Source organism: Pteropus vampyrus, unplaced genomic scaffold (genome assembly GCF_000151845.1).
Source record: "Pteropus vampyrus isolate Shadow unplaced genomic scaffold, Pvam_2.0 Scaffold43, whole genome shotgun sequence".
NCBI classification, from domain to species: Eukaryota; Metazoa; Chordata; class Mammalia; order Chiroptera; family Pteropodidae; genus Pteropus; species Pteropus vampyrus.
In genome coordinates, this window is record NW_011888824.1 from 5,002,440 (window position 1) to 5,017,683 (window position 15,244).

Genomic DNA, 15,244 nt, shown 5'->3' on the forward strand with positions numbered 1-15,244 from the left:
GAAATTATAATAAAATACACAATAATATGTTGATAATATAATACAATACAATATATTGTCATAATAATAATATCTATTGTATTATCCTGGGTTCAGAGAAACAGAAACAGTAGGATATATGTATCAGAATCACCCCTAAGTAGGGCTGTAATGATACAGCTGTCCACTTTTCATGGTATTGGCATAACATGCAGAATCATCTGTAAAATAGGCTCAAGATTTTTCTTCCTCATTCATTGGATTGTAAGGATCTCCACTGGGGGTTACAGTGAAATAGGATGAGAAGGCAATGCAACAGGAGTCAGTTTTGGAAGAGTCTGAACCATCTGCTAAAGCAACTTACCTTCCAAACCCATCCAAGCTCAGTCTCTGATATGTCATTTCCACTTAAAGATAGATTGTGCTATATACACCCAACCTTGTAGCTGGCGGGTCAGACAACATCCAATTCATGATGGGAAGCCCAAGCCACATAGTCATTTGGTGTCCCATGGTTAGGCATTCAGTCTCCGTTGGCAGGTGCAGTCACAAGCCTGAAGTTGTTTTCAAAAGAATAATAACTTGCAAAGCAAGACATAGATTTGCTCCAAAAGCTGAGAGATCTACTAGCTAGGAGTTCCATACAGCATCCCTATCTACTATGCATACATTGTCAGTGGTTCTGCGAATCACGAGGCCCAGGTGGTGGAGACAACAGGCACTGGAGCCAGAATTGCTGCAGTGCCTTCTCTTGCTCTAGCTTACATTCAAAACTGGCAGCATTGTGGTCTGGAGATTCCGAGTTGAAAAATTAACAATCAACCACATCTTTCAAAAGTTATAGTTTGCTCATCCGAAAGATGTAAATATTTACCTTCCTCAAAGGGTTGTGAGGATTAAATGTGACATTGCACAAAAGCACATCGCATAATGTAGAGTATATAGATGACTCCTGATAAATATTAGTTGTTACTATTATTTTATGAGAGAAGACTATTACACATCAGCTGTACACACAAAAGCACACCTCAGTCACCATACACTGTCCAGAATAGCAGAACAAGAGCACGCAAACTTCAAAATGTTCCAGGGTCAGTTTTTGCCACTTGACTTTTCCTAAGCAGCTGTTCTCCCTCAAGTTAACTGAAGCTGTATACCTTCGGCTGCTCTGGCAGAACTACGTGCGGACCCTCGGCACTGGCTGAGTTTGTCCTCAAAACAGCCTGACTCTCTAACCTTAAGTAAACTCAGCGATCCAGAGCCTATGACAAATGCACAGTAAGGACTACATTATGACAGAGGAGCTGCTTGATTTATTGTGCCTTATGAAATAGAAACCTCCTCGCATCATGGGAATTAGTGATGGAATTTTTAAAAGAATAACAAAATGAAATCAGAAATGGAAGAAAAAAATGCCCGGGTCCAACTCAAAAAAAAAAAAACTTTCTAATAAAAAATGCAAACCAGATGCAGTTAGAGATGACTGATAATTAAGAATGATAAATGACTAATGTTTTCTATTGAATTTTCCAGTGCACACTATTGTTTCTACATGAGGGAACGATTTACATATGGCTGCTGGGCTATCCTTTTACCTAAATTTGATTTCACAGGCAATGCTCTCAATCCCAAAGTGCCCTCTCCATCACTGAATCCTGTACTTCCCTCAGGGAGGTGACTATCATACCTTTCAGAGATTTCTTTTGTAAGAATAAGAAAGGATGAACTAGATTATGAATATTCTCTCCAATGAGCATAAAATTTACGTGACAAAGCCACAATAAGTGGGATACAAACGCTGTTTCCTCAGTGGGGATGATGCATTAGCATGGAGCTACCCCCAGTCCTAAAGTCTATCTTGAGATTAAGATAGACAAGGGATGCTTGCTCCATTATTAGGACTATGCTAATGTTCAACTGAGACAACCAGCTTCAACAAGACTTGGTATGTAACTTCAGGGTTTTTTAGACATGAGGTGGTAGTGTTAACTACATAAAAAGAGTTTTAATGAAGAACAGGCTAATAGTCAAATGATCAACCTCTTTCTTCCCCTAGAGAACCCTACTTAAAGCTTAACATTAGCCTTTCCCAGTCGAAGTTTCTGTATATCAATTATTGTCATCCAAAATTGTCAACAGAGCTGTTACATCTTCACTCTAACATAGGGAAGAAAATAATGTTTACTTTATATATGTCAAAGGAAAAACAACCCAATCTGAGAAGAAAGCAAATGTCTTCTAAGAGGAAACTTGATTTCTCTCACACACCCTCTAGGGCCAGTAGCACTTTCTACCCAGTCAATAAGAGGATTTTGGTTTGATTCACCATATTACCCGAGGACATTCTATGTAGCAAGATTTAGGAAATTTTTCACATGGATTCTTATTCAGTTCATTTAACTATCTTGGATAATAAAACTTTCTTTACCTTTCCTGCCTTGCTTGTAAAGGAGGAGAAATTCTGCTTTCCAGATAGAGATTTCCAGCAAACTTTGACAGAATCAGATGAAAGAAACTACATAAGAAAGGAAAGTAATCTGTTGGAGACTCTTATCTCATTTTGGATGTCCGCATGTCCTGTTTGATTTCCTAATCACACTCTTCAAAGCCCAGATGTTGCACATCTGGAACAGAGCAGGTTGGACATTGCGGTGATGACAATGTTAAAGAAAAGTCACTCTTCAGTTCCACGTCAGACAGCCAAATTGCTGTTAGTTTTAAATTTAAAAATTGGCCCCAGCTGCTCCAACTTCTTTTGGCTCCTAATTTAGAACATTAAATAAAGACAAAGAATTAATCAGCCCATTGGATAGAAAGTAAGCAAATGTCATATGAGTTAGAGACTGAGGTTACAATAGTTTGGGTCACCAGAGAGTTATTGCATATCGTCTTTCAGACTTTTCTCCAGAAGTGTTTGGCTAAATAGGACAACTGGGCCAAATCTCCTAAACACTCTGCAAAGCTTGGGTCTGGCTGTGGAATCTATACCCTTGTGGTGCCATAGCCAGAGAAAACATTACTCAGATTTACTTTAGATATATGCGAAATATCCTCTAGACTAATAGTCTGATTTTTATGGAGGTGATAGGGAAGGAGGGGAGTTTCTCTCCTAATATTCTTGAAGCTGATTTAAATATTTGACTTTCACAAGTGGAAATTTACTGACAAAACTAAATGCATTTTAATTCAGACAGTAATCAGCCAACTAGTAATTATAAAAGCTACTAATAGTTGAATCAGGATTAGAAGAAACACATATAGGATAACTAATCACTCATTTATATTGTATTTGTATTACAAAAGCAACAATTCTGTGATGTAAATATATAGGTTATAACTATTAGTACTTTCTTAGACAACTGCTAGTTTTCTGGGTTTAAAGACGAAGTAGTATAAGTATGCTGCTTTGAAGTTTTGTAGAGTGGTAACTGGTTGCTCTTCTCTCTTAGTTATAAGTTACTAAGAGAATGGGGAAACCCAAGCTCCCCCATTGCTTACGCCAAAGAAATACATGGCTTATATAACTGGAGAAGTCGAGGCATGAACTGGCATTGCTTGTTCCAAGGGTTCTATCAATGTCTTCCAAACTCTATATCTTTTCTCTTGGCTCTACAGTCTATTTGTTTGACTTCATTTTCAGTCAGGCACACCTTAAAGCTAGGAAGCCATGACAAAAGGGCTCTCCTGTCTCACAGCTATTTCTACTTGGTTAGGTGTAGGGCATATGCTTAGCCCTGGAGGAAATCAAAAAGTCAAGCCAGAACCATATGAATTGAAATTGGGAGACAGTTGGTTCTCATAAGGAAATGGGGTTCTGCTACCAGAGGAGATAGTAGATGTCCACTACATATGGCCCCTTGTTCTCAATATCTCTCCACCTCATATCCCCCACTCCATCAATTAGGCAGACAGAAAAAGGCAGTGGGTGAAATCTAATTGCCAAGATATTGTGACAGAAGCAGTTAATGCTCACCAATTATTTAGGTGCTCATATACATGTCTCAGCCTCCCCTGCAGTTATCTGGGGCCCTGTGACTAGATCTAGCCAAATAGACTCTGAACCACAGTGACACGTGTCACTTCTAGGCCAAGACAAGTAAGGGCATTGTGCCTTCTCCAACTTCCTCCATTTTTGCAATAGTGACCTTGGAGACTCAGTGGTCCAGGTGAGATGACTACCAGATGGAAGAGGACTCCCCAACCCAAACGGGACTCCATGTGAGCAAGAAACAAACTTTATAACATTAAGTTCCTGAGACAGGGATTTGCCTGTTGTAGCAGCTAGGGTTAATTACCCTAACTAATACAGTGCTATTTCTAAGCAACCCCTATGTAGAGATGAGAAGTAGTAGTTAAATATAGCCTTACTTTATTTAAAGCCTCACACAGTCACTTATTCTCTGACTTCAACATGGAAATTTGAAAGCTTCCTTTAATAATAAAGTGAAAAGCAGTTGTTTCAAGGTGTCCTTAACATGCCTCCATGATTAATTTGTTGACAACAAGTTATTTCCTTTATACAAAGCATTTAATTGGCATTTGAGATTTAATTTTAGGATACTTAATTCCCTAAATAAGATGTTCTGTTTACATTAAAATGATTTTTTTGAGTTTTGAAGAAGCTTTCTGAAATCGTGTTAATCCTGTTAGCAGCCATTACTTTTTTTTTAATTAAGAAATTTTTGATAATGGAACATCACTATGAAAATAGATTATTTTTATATATACTTTAATAAACTTTAAAAAATGAATTGAATGCATACTGAGCTTCAGATTTTTTCTGGTAACCAGTCCTGAAAATAATTCTTTAATTATTTGCTCTTTTTTATTTGCTTTTTTCTCCTAACATATTATTCAGGTGGGATCTAAATAAAGACTCTGAATAACTAAGTTTCTATTTATCTAGGTTTCACTGAAGTAAGAAATTGAGAGATCATTTTGAATTTAATTGTCTCTATAATTGAGGAAAAGAGCATATAAAAAAGCTACTTCTTAAGAAAAAAGAATCAATGAAAGACATTTCACACTAGCAGTGTAGAAAAACAGACGTTGCCCCAGGGGGCTAACAGCAAAAAAAAAAATTAAGTAACAACTCCTAGGCCCTGATGTTTTCTCGCCATTGTAATGGGCCTCCTGATAATTTTTTTTTAGCTATTCAAAGTATGTTAGCTTATATGTTCCCATCCCCATCCCGAGAAGTCTACTTTGATGAAAAATCTAGATATTCAAAAAATAGTGTATTACTATATTAAAGAATGAAACATATGCCCTGTGCTTAAGGTGCTTGCAGTCCAGTGGAGCATACAATAATGTGCGATTCTGGTTTAATAAGTACTAAGTGATCTGTAAGCCAAAAGCACAGGAGCACATACTGCAGGAGCATGAAACCTTTCAGAGGAAAAAGACACTTTAGCTTCATCCTTAGAGACTCCCAGCCAAATTAAAACACAAAGTAAGGACAAACAAACAGAGACTCATGGACATGAACAATAGACTAGTGGTTAACAGAATGTAGGGGATCGGGGGAGGGGGGAGGTAGACGGGGTAAAGGGAGTCAAATATGTGGTGACAGAAAGAAAGCTACTATGGGAGATGAATACACAGTGTAAAGTTAAAGTGTACAGCTGAAACTTATTGGACTTTGTTAATCAATGTCACCATAAAAAAATAAATTAATTTTTTAAAAAAAGATTCAAAGTAAGGGCATTCCAGACAGAGAAGAAGGCAAAGAGAGCAAGGAGGATTGGCTGGCTTAATTCTTAATGTAATCAGCCATGGAACATTCCAGCATCCATTCAGAGTCTTTCTAAGACATGATTTTACATCCAAGTAAGTTGTGCTTATCTCTCAGAAGGTCCATTCACAAAGCGTTGCATGAATCCTCAGTTTGAGAACTCCTGTTGCCCACAAATTCATCCCAAGAAGCCAAGATATGGCATTTCACATCGTTACTCCTGCTGGACTCTCAGGAAAGCCAAGAGACTCAGCCAGAAGGCAGGTGGTCACCCACGGGCTGAGCTGATTGGCTCAGCAGTTAGCATGTGACTCATGAACAAAACAGGGCCTTAACCTTTGGGATTCAGTGAGCTTCCTGCTGATCTTTGACTATGGAATGGACACTGAGCCCAGCTGTGTCCAGACCTAAGTGAGGTACAGATCTGTCACCTTCATGAAAACACACCACTTAGAGACCAAATTTTTTTGAGGATAGGTCAGTAATATATTTTGATGTGAAGGGTGGCATTAATTCATCATCAGAGGTCCCTAGAAATAGAATATCTCCACCAATGTTTTAAGTAAAGTAGATCTCACTCGAATTGGAAGGAACAATGAAATAAATATTTTTATCAGCTGGGATCTCAGCAGATGCTATTAGACATATCACAGTAGTTCTTAAAGTGGTCCCTACACCTATACTAGACAAGGTGCAGGCGATTCAAAGAAAAAGACACTAAGAATTGTTTAGGTGATACAGATGGTTAGCACTGAGCTGGGACTGTAAGTCGGACTCCCAAAATTTAGTACCTACCCCAGCAGTATCAGCATCACCTTAGAACTTGTCAGCAGTGCAAATCTCAGGTCCCATCAAAGACCTACTGAGTCAGAAACTCCGACCTGGGGCCCAGCAGTCCATGTTGTGACAAACCCTCCAGATGATTCTGACACATGCTGAAGTTCAAGAATGATGGATATGCCATGACATGGAGAAAACAAACTGAGACTTGATTTTCCCAGCTACAACCATTATTTTCTGATGCTACAACTTAATACTAAAGGCCAATGATACCATGACTTCTAATCCCATATTCTTCTCCCCAACTTTTAAAAGAGTTCACTTTAGCTTCTGAGAAAAATAAAATTCTCCCTCACTGACCAGGATGCCAGCTTTTATTCTTAGAGCCAGGCCTGCACTGAATTATCTGCAAAGATCTCAAAGATCATTAATATCCCACCAACACATGCGAAAATAAACTACTAACAATGTGTCAATGCTTTTTTTTTTTTTTTTTTTTTTTTGCTTCTCTTTGCTTTCCTATGATTTAGTTACTGACAACAATTCACGGCTTTTGCAATACTGAGCTCTGTGGATTTATAGGAGATCTACTAAAAATGTCATAAATTCAAAGTAATTTGGTAAAGGAAAATAGAAATTCAAGCTATCACACGAATGGCTTATGATTAAAACATGACATCTACTCTTCCTGATTTTTACAGCTAGTTAGATTTATCTGCATCTAAAAGGAGCCCCCCTGAGGAAATGGGGCTGCAGGCAGAGATTAATGATAACCAGTCTCTACTTAGAGTGGAAAACTACTGCATTTGAAACACTCATGTATGGCGATGAGAATGACAACTGCTTCTGAAAGCAAAAAGCTGACCAGAGTTGAGGGCATAATAAGCCCATAAATGACACTCACTTGCCCACTTCTTCCATACATCCTTCACTAACTCAAGTCCCATCAGCTTCACGAATCTTCCCTAGCAGTCATTTTATTTTTCTCTTACAGTCTAAATGATTGTGGCCTGCCAGGCACAGTGCAGGGCTGAATTATCAAAGTAGTCAGAAGTCAGACCAGCTTGATTCCTTGACTTCGTATATGTGTGGTATTAGGCAAACGTGTAATCTCTCTAAGCCTCAGCTTCCCCATCTGTAAAAGTATGGTAAATAATAGTGCTAACATCACAGATTCGTTTTAAGGATTAAGTGTGATAAAACATAAGTTACTTAGCACATTGTTTAAGTAAATATTGAAAAAATGGTGTTGTTATATTGTCATTGTTGTTCAAATTTAGTTGTGTGTGATGGTGTCATCAACTAGAATGTAAATTCCTGGAAAACAAGCACTAGGTCGAGGACTTCCAAGGAAAGAAGAGAGGGAAGGGAAGGGTAGGAGAGAAAACTATTCAAACCCTCCCACCAAGAGACTGATTCCTGAAATTCTACCTTCATGGCATCATTTGTTTATTTTAGGTTTCTGATCTCATGAATCTATCTGGTTTTGCAAACATCTCTCCCTCAAGATGAATGCAAGATCTGAGAGTTGTTTTTCATTCAAATTTTAAAGAGAACGTGAGAATACCAGGAACATGAGACGGAGCACATAACAAGAGATGCGGGTTATCTGTGCAACAAGGACAAGCCTTGCATGCTTCCAAAGTTCTCTGGATTCCAACCACTAGCAGCAAACTGGAAACCACTATGGAAACCAATAGGTCTGTTGATTCTGATATGGGAATCCTAGAGAGAAAGCAAGAGAAGTGACAGTTTCTCTGATGAAAGCACATCTTAATCTCTATTCCAGAGATTAGTCTCTCTTTCTTGATTAAGTTTCTACTCAGAAAACTCAGAAAAAAGAAAGAAAACACATGGCCACTACTTAATGGGTCTCTAATTTGGTTTTATTTTGATTCATGGGTTCTGCTTTTGTAGGACCCTCTAAATTGCCCCCAAACACTCCCAAAGGTACCAACTCATGTGTAGCTGTATCTTAACTTCTCTATTTGCCTCATCAAAAATGAAGGTAATTTTAACTAGGCATTTCTAACAGATATTTTGTTTCAATGAAATTGAAAAGAAACCTCTGTCAACAGAAACCAAAGGTATCACTATTGTCAATCTCTCCCCTATGTCCACAGTTACAGCCTTCAAAAACAAAAGAAAAACTGTTCTTCAGAGATCTCCAATAACCAGAGAGGAAGATGCTTCTGAGTGCTGGCAGGTCCTGGATGACAGGTTCCGGAAACAGAGACACCCTGCTGGCAGCAGCAGATGGAGTGTTCCCAGCATGAAACTGTTAACAAAGGGGAATTAGGATAACATGTAGCTTTGTGGTTTGATGGCTGTCTCCAATTACAAGGCTCAGACAAGGGGCCAAAGCAACTGCACCAGCAAGAACACTTAGCTATATAATTCAATGTTGGAGTTTTGTTGTTTTGAGATGTTTGCTCCATGTAAGAAGAAGAAAACTAGGTAAAATCAGAGAAACCCCAGTATATTGTTTTTGGGATGTTTTCAGAATTCTCCCATAGATAGTAAAGATAAAGCAAGGCACAGTCAATACAAGGTCAGCATTTTAGTGGTTGCTTACAGCTCTGGCATTGTGGACAATACATCTACTTAAAAGGAATTCGCTATCTCTGATCACAAACTTCCAAGCCATTGGTTTACTGCTGCTTTAGCATGCTGCCTACATTTATAGCCCAGTCCCGCTACGATCTCATGAAAGCACAAACTTAAAAGTGGTTAGGGCAAGGGAAGGGAGGAAGGTAACTCAGCATCTTCTGCAACTTGGCATTGTTTGGATTTATAGAAACCCTTTACTCTTTCAGTAATCATGGAACTAGAATGATTGAATTTCATCAGCTTCCAGTTATACATCTTAATATCTTAAACTACAACAAGCCCAAGTTCTCCCTCTCCATATTAGCAAACTCTTGTCCCTTCCTAGAGTTTCCATCTTATGTGTCCAAGAATCCCCAGGTATGTTGACTGGAACTCAGATGGCCCTCAAGCCTGGAAAAATCCACAACTGCTAGTATGAAAGTCGATTCCTACAGAAGCCAAAGTAAGATCGCTGTCATGGCCATAATAGCTAAAGTGCATTTGAACTTGGTAGACCTGGAATATTATCACTCACAAAGTAAGAAGAAATATATTTTTCTGGGATTAACTTAGTAAAAATTGGGGAGGAGATGGGAGAATAAAGAAGTCTTCTATGTCAATATTCTAGTAAACTTTTTTTGTGGGACTTGACGAGGTGATTTTAAAACTTGTAAGGAAATGCAAAGAGTTAGAATAGGCAAGATGCTTTCGAATAAAAAAGAAAAAGAAGAAAGGTAGGATGGCTTGCTTTTCCGGACATCAAATATCAAACACATTCTAAAGTTATAGTGATTAAGACAATGTGGTATTGGCCCGAATATATTTAATTATATCAATAGAATTAAAAAAAAAAAAAAAAAAAAAAGCCCTAAGACAGGAGTCGGCACCAACCTTCAAACCTCACCACCACCTTCACCCTTCCCTTCCCCCATGCTCGCAAGCTGCCACTTCTCCTAAAGTATCCTCTCCAGAAGTTGCCAACATCTATCTCGTTCTAATCCACTGGGGGATGGGGATCAGCAGTCATATCTTCAAGAATATTCTATCAAATACTGTAAGAAACAGCCATGTCATTGGGATCGTCTTCCTTCTCCCTAGTTCCTCCTTGGGCCACCTCCACATGGTCTGATCCAACATTCCATTCCTCACTCTTATTTCTAAATCTCTGACCTTAGTTCCACTCTGAGGAAACATTTAAGTCCCAGACCCAAAAGACTCAAATCCTTTCAGCTTTCTGCCCTGGGCTGTAAAAGCTTCTGCTCACCGATTCTTTACTTTTCCTTGCCTTGCAGTGATTTCCAACATCATTAAGAATGACAACTTCTGTCTAGAAAGACACTTTCCACTCGAAGCATGGTCCATGGACCAGCAGCATTTGGCTCCATTTGGAAACGCGAGGAAAATACAGACTCTCAGGCCACATCCCAGACCCGTCTGCACTTTCACAAGAGCCCCATGAGATTCATCTACACATTAAAATTTGAGAAGCTCTGGTCTAGAAAACAGAAATTCTGTTGCAACACAAATTCAACTTATTCTTTTTTAAAAATCTCCAACTGCATGACATTTTTACAGAATTAGACATAACTATTAGAGAAATATTTTCTTAATTTAAGTTCTATCAAATTTGGTTAATTCAAAATAATATCTAACAAGACTTCTCCCACATACTTAGGGAAATTTAGTATTTCTATATAGTCTAGAAATCTAATCTTTAATATATCTTTCCATATTCATTTATATAGAAAATCCACTGAGTCTCTAATTTATTTTTAACTAAAAATAACCTTTTCCTTTTTTCATATTATAAAAGCATGTCTTAATAGAAAAATCAGAAAGTGTACTTGATTGAAATGAAAATCAAACAAATTAATAAAATAAAATAAAACTTCCCAGAGATAACTACTGTAAGACATTGGACTACTACCATAGATATGTAACATTATTATAAATAACAGATTATAAAATGCAATCGCATGGTAATACCCTTTCTTCATTTATCTATTATAAACACATGCCAATAGATATCATTCTATAATATTTTTTATTGGCTGAAGAGTACTGATTATTTATTTAGGATATTACATTATCCAGTGTTTCATTAGGATCCATTTCCATTTTTTTCCAAAGGCATTTTAAATAAAAGCTATATGATAGTTATTCTCTGGGCTTCATTCAATTGACTTTTTATAAGAAAATATTATTTATTCATTTGATTAATCTATATCACCTTCATTCCTTTATATTCACTAATAAACTCAAGAAATATATTTTTGGAAGAGGTGTGTGGATGTTTATGCAGCTCTATAAATAGATAAAACTAAAATCTGTCAACAAAGTAATACCCTTTGATGATTATTAAGTGGATTGGCTCGTATTAACATTATTATTTTCCATATAGTAGATAAATTATATATGTGTTCTTTCTTGTTCTGGGAGGCTTTTGACTCACTTAGGATATGCTAAGAGCACCTGAAGACCAAAATCATAAGTTCAAAAATTAAAAACACATTGAGGTCAAAGTCGAAGTTGCCACCTGTATCCTGGTGATTATTAATCAGTATTAGCCTTTTCACAGATATACACACACATAAAAAATACAGCAAGGGAGAAAAATTATAAATAACATTTAAACAACCTTAAATTTTTTTATACCCGGCTGTATAGCACAATGTAGTCAATGAAAAAAAAAGTAGAAGGTTGTGGAGATTCATATGTGCCTTCTCTAGTCATTAAAAACACTGGTTTTCCATAACATGACACATATTTAGATTCCTTTGCTCAGCTGGGGTTCTTTGGTTTGGAATTCTGGCTGCCTTAGGCAAATAAAGATGGACTATATTTTAAGAATATGGAATAGCAACAGAGGAAAAAACTGAACTGCCAGAAACTCTAGGATCTAGGCAGCAATGGTCCTTTCAGTTATTATGACAGAATGAATGAGCTTCAGTTTCGTAGTTAAAGAGTGTTCAATTGGCCCCCTCTTTGGCCACATTTCAACCCCTGGCCATTGGAGCAGGAGGACCTTGATTGATAGCCCCACTGACCTACAGGCCTGTGACAAGGAAGGTGCTATTACGAAATGAAAAGGAAATAGGCGCCTAGGCAAGCAAAACCAACAGCTGTCCGCAACAGCCGCTATCTTGTGGCTACGCACTGGTATTGGTGGCAAAGAAAGACGCCAATACATTCAAATGTCAGACCGAACTAGTTAGAGGCATCAGTGGCTAAAAGAATTGACTGATTCTTAATTCATTCTGAGAATCATAAAGAATGTAGAAAAAAAGAAGCCTATGATTTACGGATGCACAATAAATGGTTTCAGAGAAAGAAGGCCATTTTAGTTTAAATAAACAAATTATTAACTTTGATAACAAAAGTTTAAGAACTATGTCCATGACTTTAGTCATCTCACTTCTCTGCTAGCAGACAATAGTTGTAACATATGTGATATTAATGGAAACTTGTTCTGAGTTTGTAGTAGTAGTTATCCAATTTTAACGTCCATATAATATCACTTGGAGATCTTGTTAAGAGGCAGATTCTCATTTGGCATGTCTGGCAGGGGTCCTGAGAGTCAGCATTTCTAACAAGCTCTGGGGTGACACTGATGAATAGCAAAGTACCAGAGGACTGATCACATTTGGTCATAATTCTCTCACATCGTGCCATTCCTCACTCAATCACTGCATTTCTCACTAGCACTTTCAATAACGAGCAGCCACTTACCTTTCAGCAACTTTTAGAAGAATTCAGTGAGAAAAGAGATTAAAACTGCCCACTAAAATGAGTCTTGTGGATTTCACTTATACAAGTGCAATGGATGAAATGATTTGTGTCCCCCGCAATTTCCTGAAATCTTAACCCCCAACGTGATGGTATTAAGAGGCAGGGCCATTGAGAAGTACTTAGGTCAGAAGGGTGGAGCCTCATGAATGGGATTAGCACACTTATAAAATGGATCCCAGAGACCTCGCTTGTCCCTTCTGCCATGTGAGAATATAGAGAGAATATGGCCACCTGTGAACAAGGAAGCAAACTCTTACCAGATACTGAATCTGCCATTGCCTTGATCTTGAATTTCTCAGCCTCCAGACTATAATTAATTTCTGTTGTTTATCAGCTACCCAGTCTATGGTATTCTGTTATGGCAGCTCAAGTAGACTAAGACACCAAGCGATTCCTTTTCCCTGAGCACAGAAACTATACAAAAAAGGTACTTGTCCTCTGATCTGAAAACAAACGAGCAGTCTATGTTGCATTTTCAAAATATGCTCAACTCAGAAATCTAATATAGTGATTTATCTCCAAACCTTAAAATGGGGCATAATCTGTCATCAGAGTTGAGGGATTCATTTCTTAATCAAAAGAAAAAAGGGAAACTTTGAAACAAATCTATTGTATGCCTGATGGACAGAGCCCAGGCCTTGTTTTCACCTCCGGCAGTGACTGGCCACATCCTGTGAGCAGGGCCAACCCAGACCCTTTGGGTGCTGTGAGGTGTTTTTATCTGCACCTTGTCACAGATGCACTGAGTGATGGAGCATGGAGTGAATGGCCTATTTTCTCTTTAGAGATGCAGAGTCAATAGTGTTCTTGTAGAGCACTTGGTTTTCCTTGCCCCAAGGAGAGGTGGGGGCACCGCACACACTCCTTCTGGCATGTCACTTCCCCTGGTGGACAGCTGGGACTGGAGAGCCAGTGATAAGATAAAAGTAAAACAGAAACAACGGATGTCAAGTCCTAAGGCAAAGCATTATTTTTAGAGACTGTGGGTAACAGAGTAGCTAACACTTAGGGGAAAACGATTCCTCAATTTTTAAATTTGATTTCTTAATTTAGGTTCTGAAATGTAAAAATATAATAAAAAATCCTGCAACCAGGTCTAAGTTGAGTCTACAGCATGGAGAAAGAAAGAAAAAAGATCTGCTCATGAATAATAAAAGTTACAATGCTTTTGAAACAAATCTGTAAGCTTTATATAAACTTTCTATGGTTCTTGCTGGTCTGTGTCCATTCATTTTCACTAGAATGCTGTGAGTGGAGGGCTCATGAGAACATCGTGGTCAGCAGAAATGGTTCTCACCCACATTTCCACTGACCATGAGTTTTTTTTCTTCCATTCCTCCAGGTAAATTTTCTGAATATGTTCTCAGAGCTCTCTTTGGACATGACTAAGTACTCATGTCTATGGAGGACTTACAGTTTTATGAGAGAAGGATTTAATTCCAGACACTATGATTAGGCATCAGAACACCAAGAGGAATGGGCCAGAGGCCTAATCCTGGAGAAACCTACCATCTACAAGAGACAAGCACTAGTAGCTATTGGTAGTAGAGCAGAATGATCAGAAGCACAGACCTCATCAGTCAGATGTAGGTTCAAATCCCACCTCTAACACTACTCATCATTAAACCACTCGCTTTGCTTACTCTTGGTGAATTCCAGTTTCTTCATCTGTGAAATGGATATGATTTGTAGGACATAGAATAATTATGAAGATTTAATATTATATAACAAGCACTTATCACAATATCAACCAATTATTTAGTATATACTAATAATTATTATCATCAGTATTGCAGCTCATTGAAACTCTTCACTCCCAGCCTCGGCCTTCTATCCACTAATTACTTTCCTACTGTTCATGTTTTTGTTCTGTTTGTGAGAGCTGTTATGCATACTCATTTTAGCCACATGATGTCTGGTCAAAAATATGAGAATATAAGAAGGAACACCCGGAACACTGTGTTATACTCTTTGCTTATACCACCCTGGGACCTTTCTGGGTCCAGAATCTTAGAAGTGAACAGAAACCTAGAAATCTAGTAACTAACCCGATTTATAATAGAGCTGTTATCTGCCCCATTTTTGGCCATCGACAGGGACAGAGTGGTGTCGATAGAGAGCAGAGGTGCAAGGAGCTTATACATCCAGTGGCGTATAAGGGAATAACCTCAAAACCCCAAGCAGGCTCCTAGGCCTGAGAGAAAATAACAAAACCTGGCCAGCTCGGTCCTCTGCACTGGACTTTTCTTTTAGAAATACCACTGGGAGATGGAGCTGCCCAGCTAAGCCTCTCAATCCTTCTGCACCCTTTAGCAAGGATACTCTAGTAGAAAGACTTTGAAGACAACTAAGGCAATAAAAAGGTAATCTCTA

General features: G+C 38.2%; 1 protein-coding gene across 4 annotated transcripts in view; it reads right to left on the reverse strand.

Moving 5' to 3' along the window:
- The window catches only part of TRMT11 (tRNA methyltransferase 11 homolog), a 98,481-nt gene that overhangs the window by 21,665 nt on the left and 61,572 nt on the right, over positions 1-15,244 (reverse strand). For 3 of the 4 annotated variants that reach the window (XR_002779970.1, XR_002779969.1, XR_002779968.1), the window contains exon 13: positions 344-533. Coding sequence is in view for 1 of the 4 variants with exons in the window: in XM_023529822.1 (XP_023385590.1) it covers positions 2,703-2,741 (39 nt within the window). In the remaining 3 variants the exon portion in view is untranslated. Of the gene's footprint in view, positions 1-343; positions 534-2,663; positions 2,742-15,244 lie in introns of those variants that run through there. The other variant, XM_023529822.1, reaches the window with a different exon arrangement.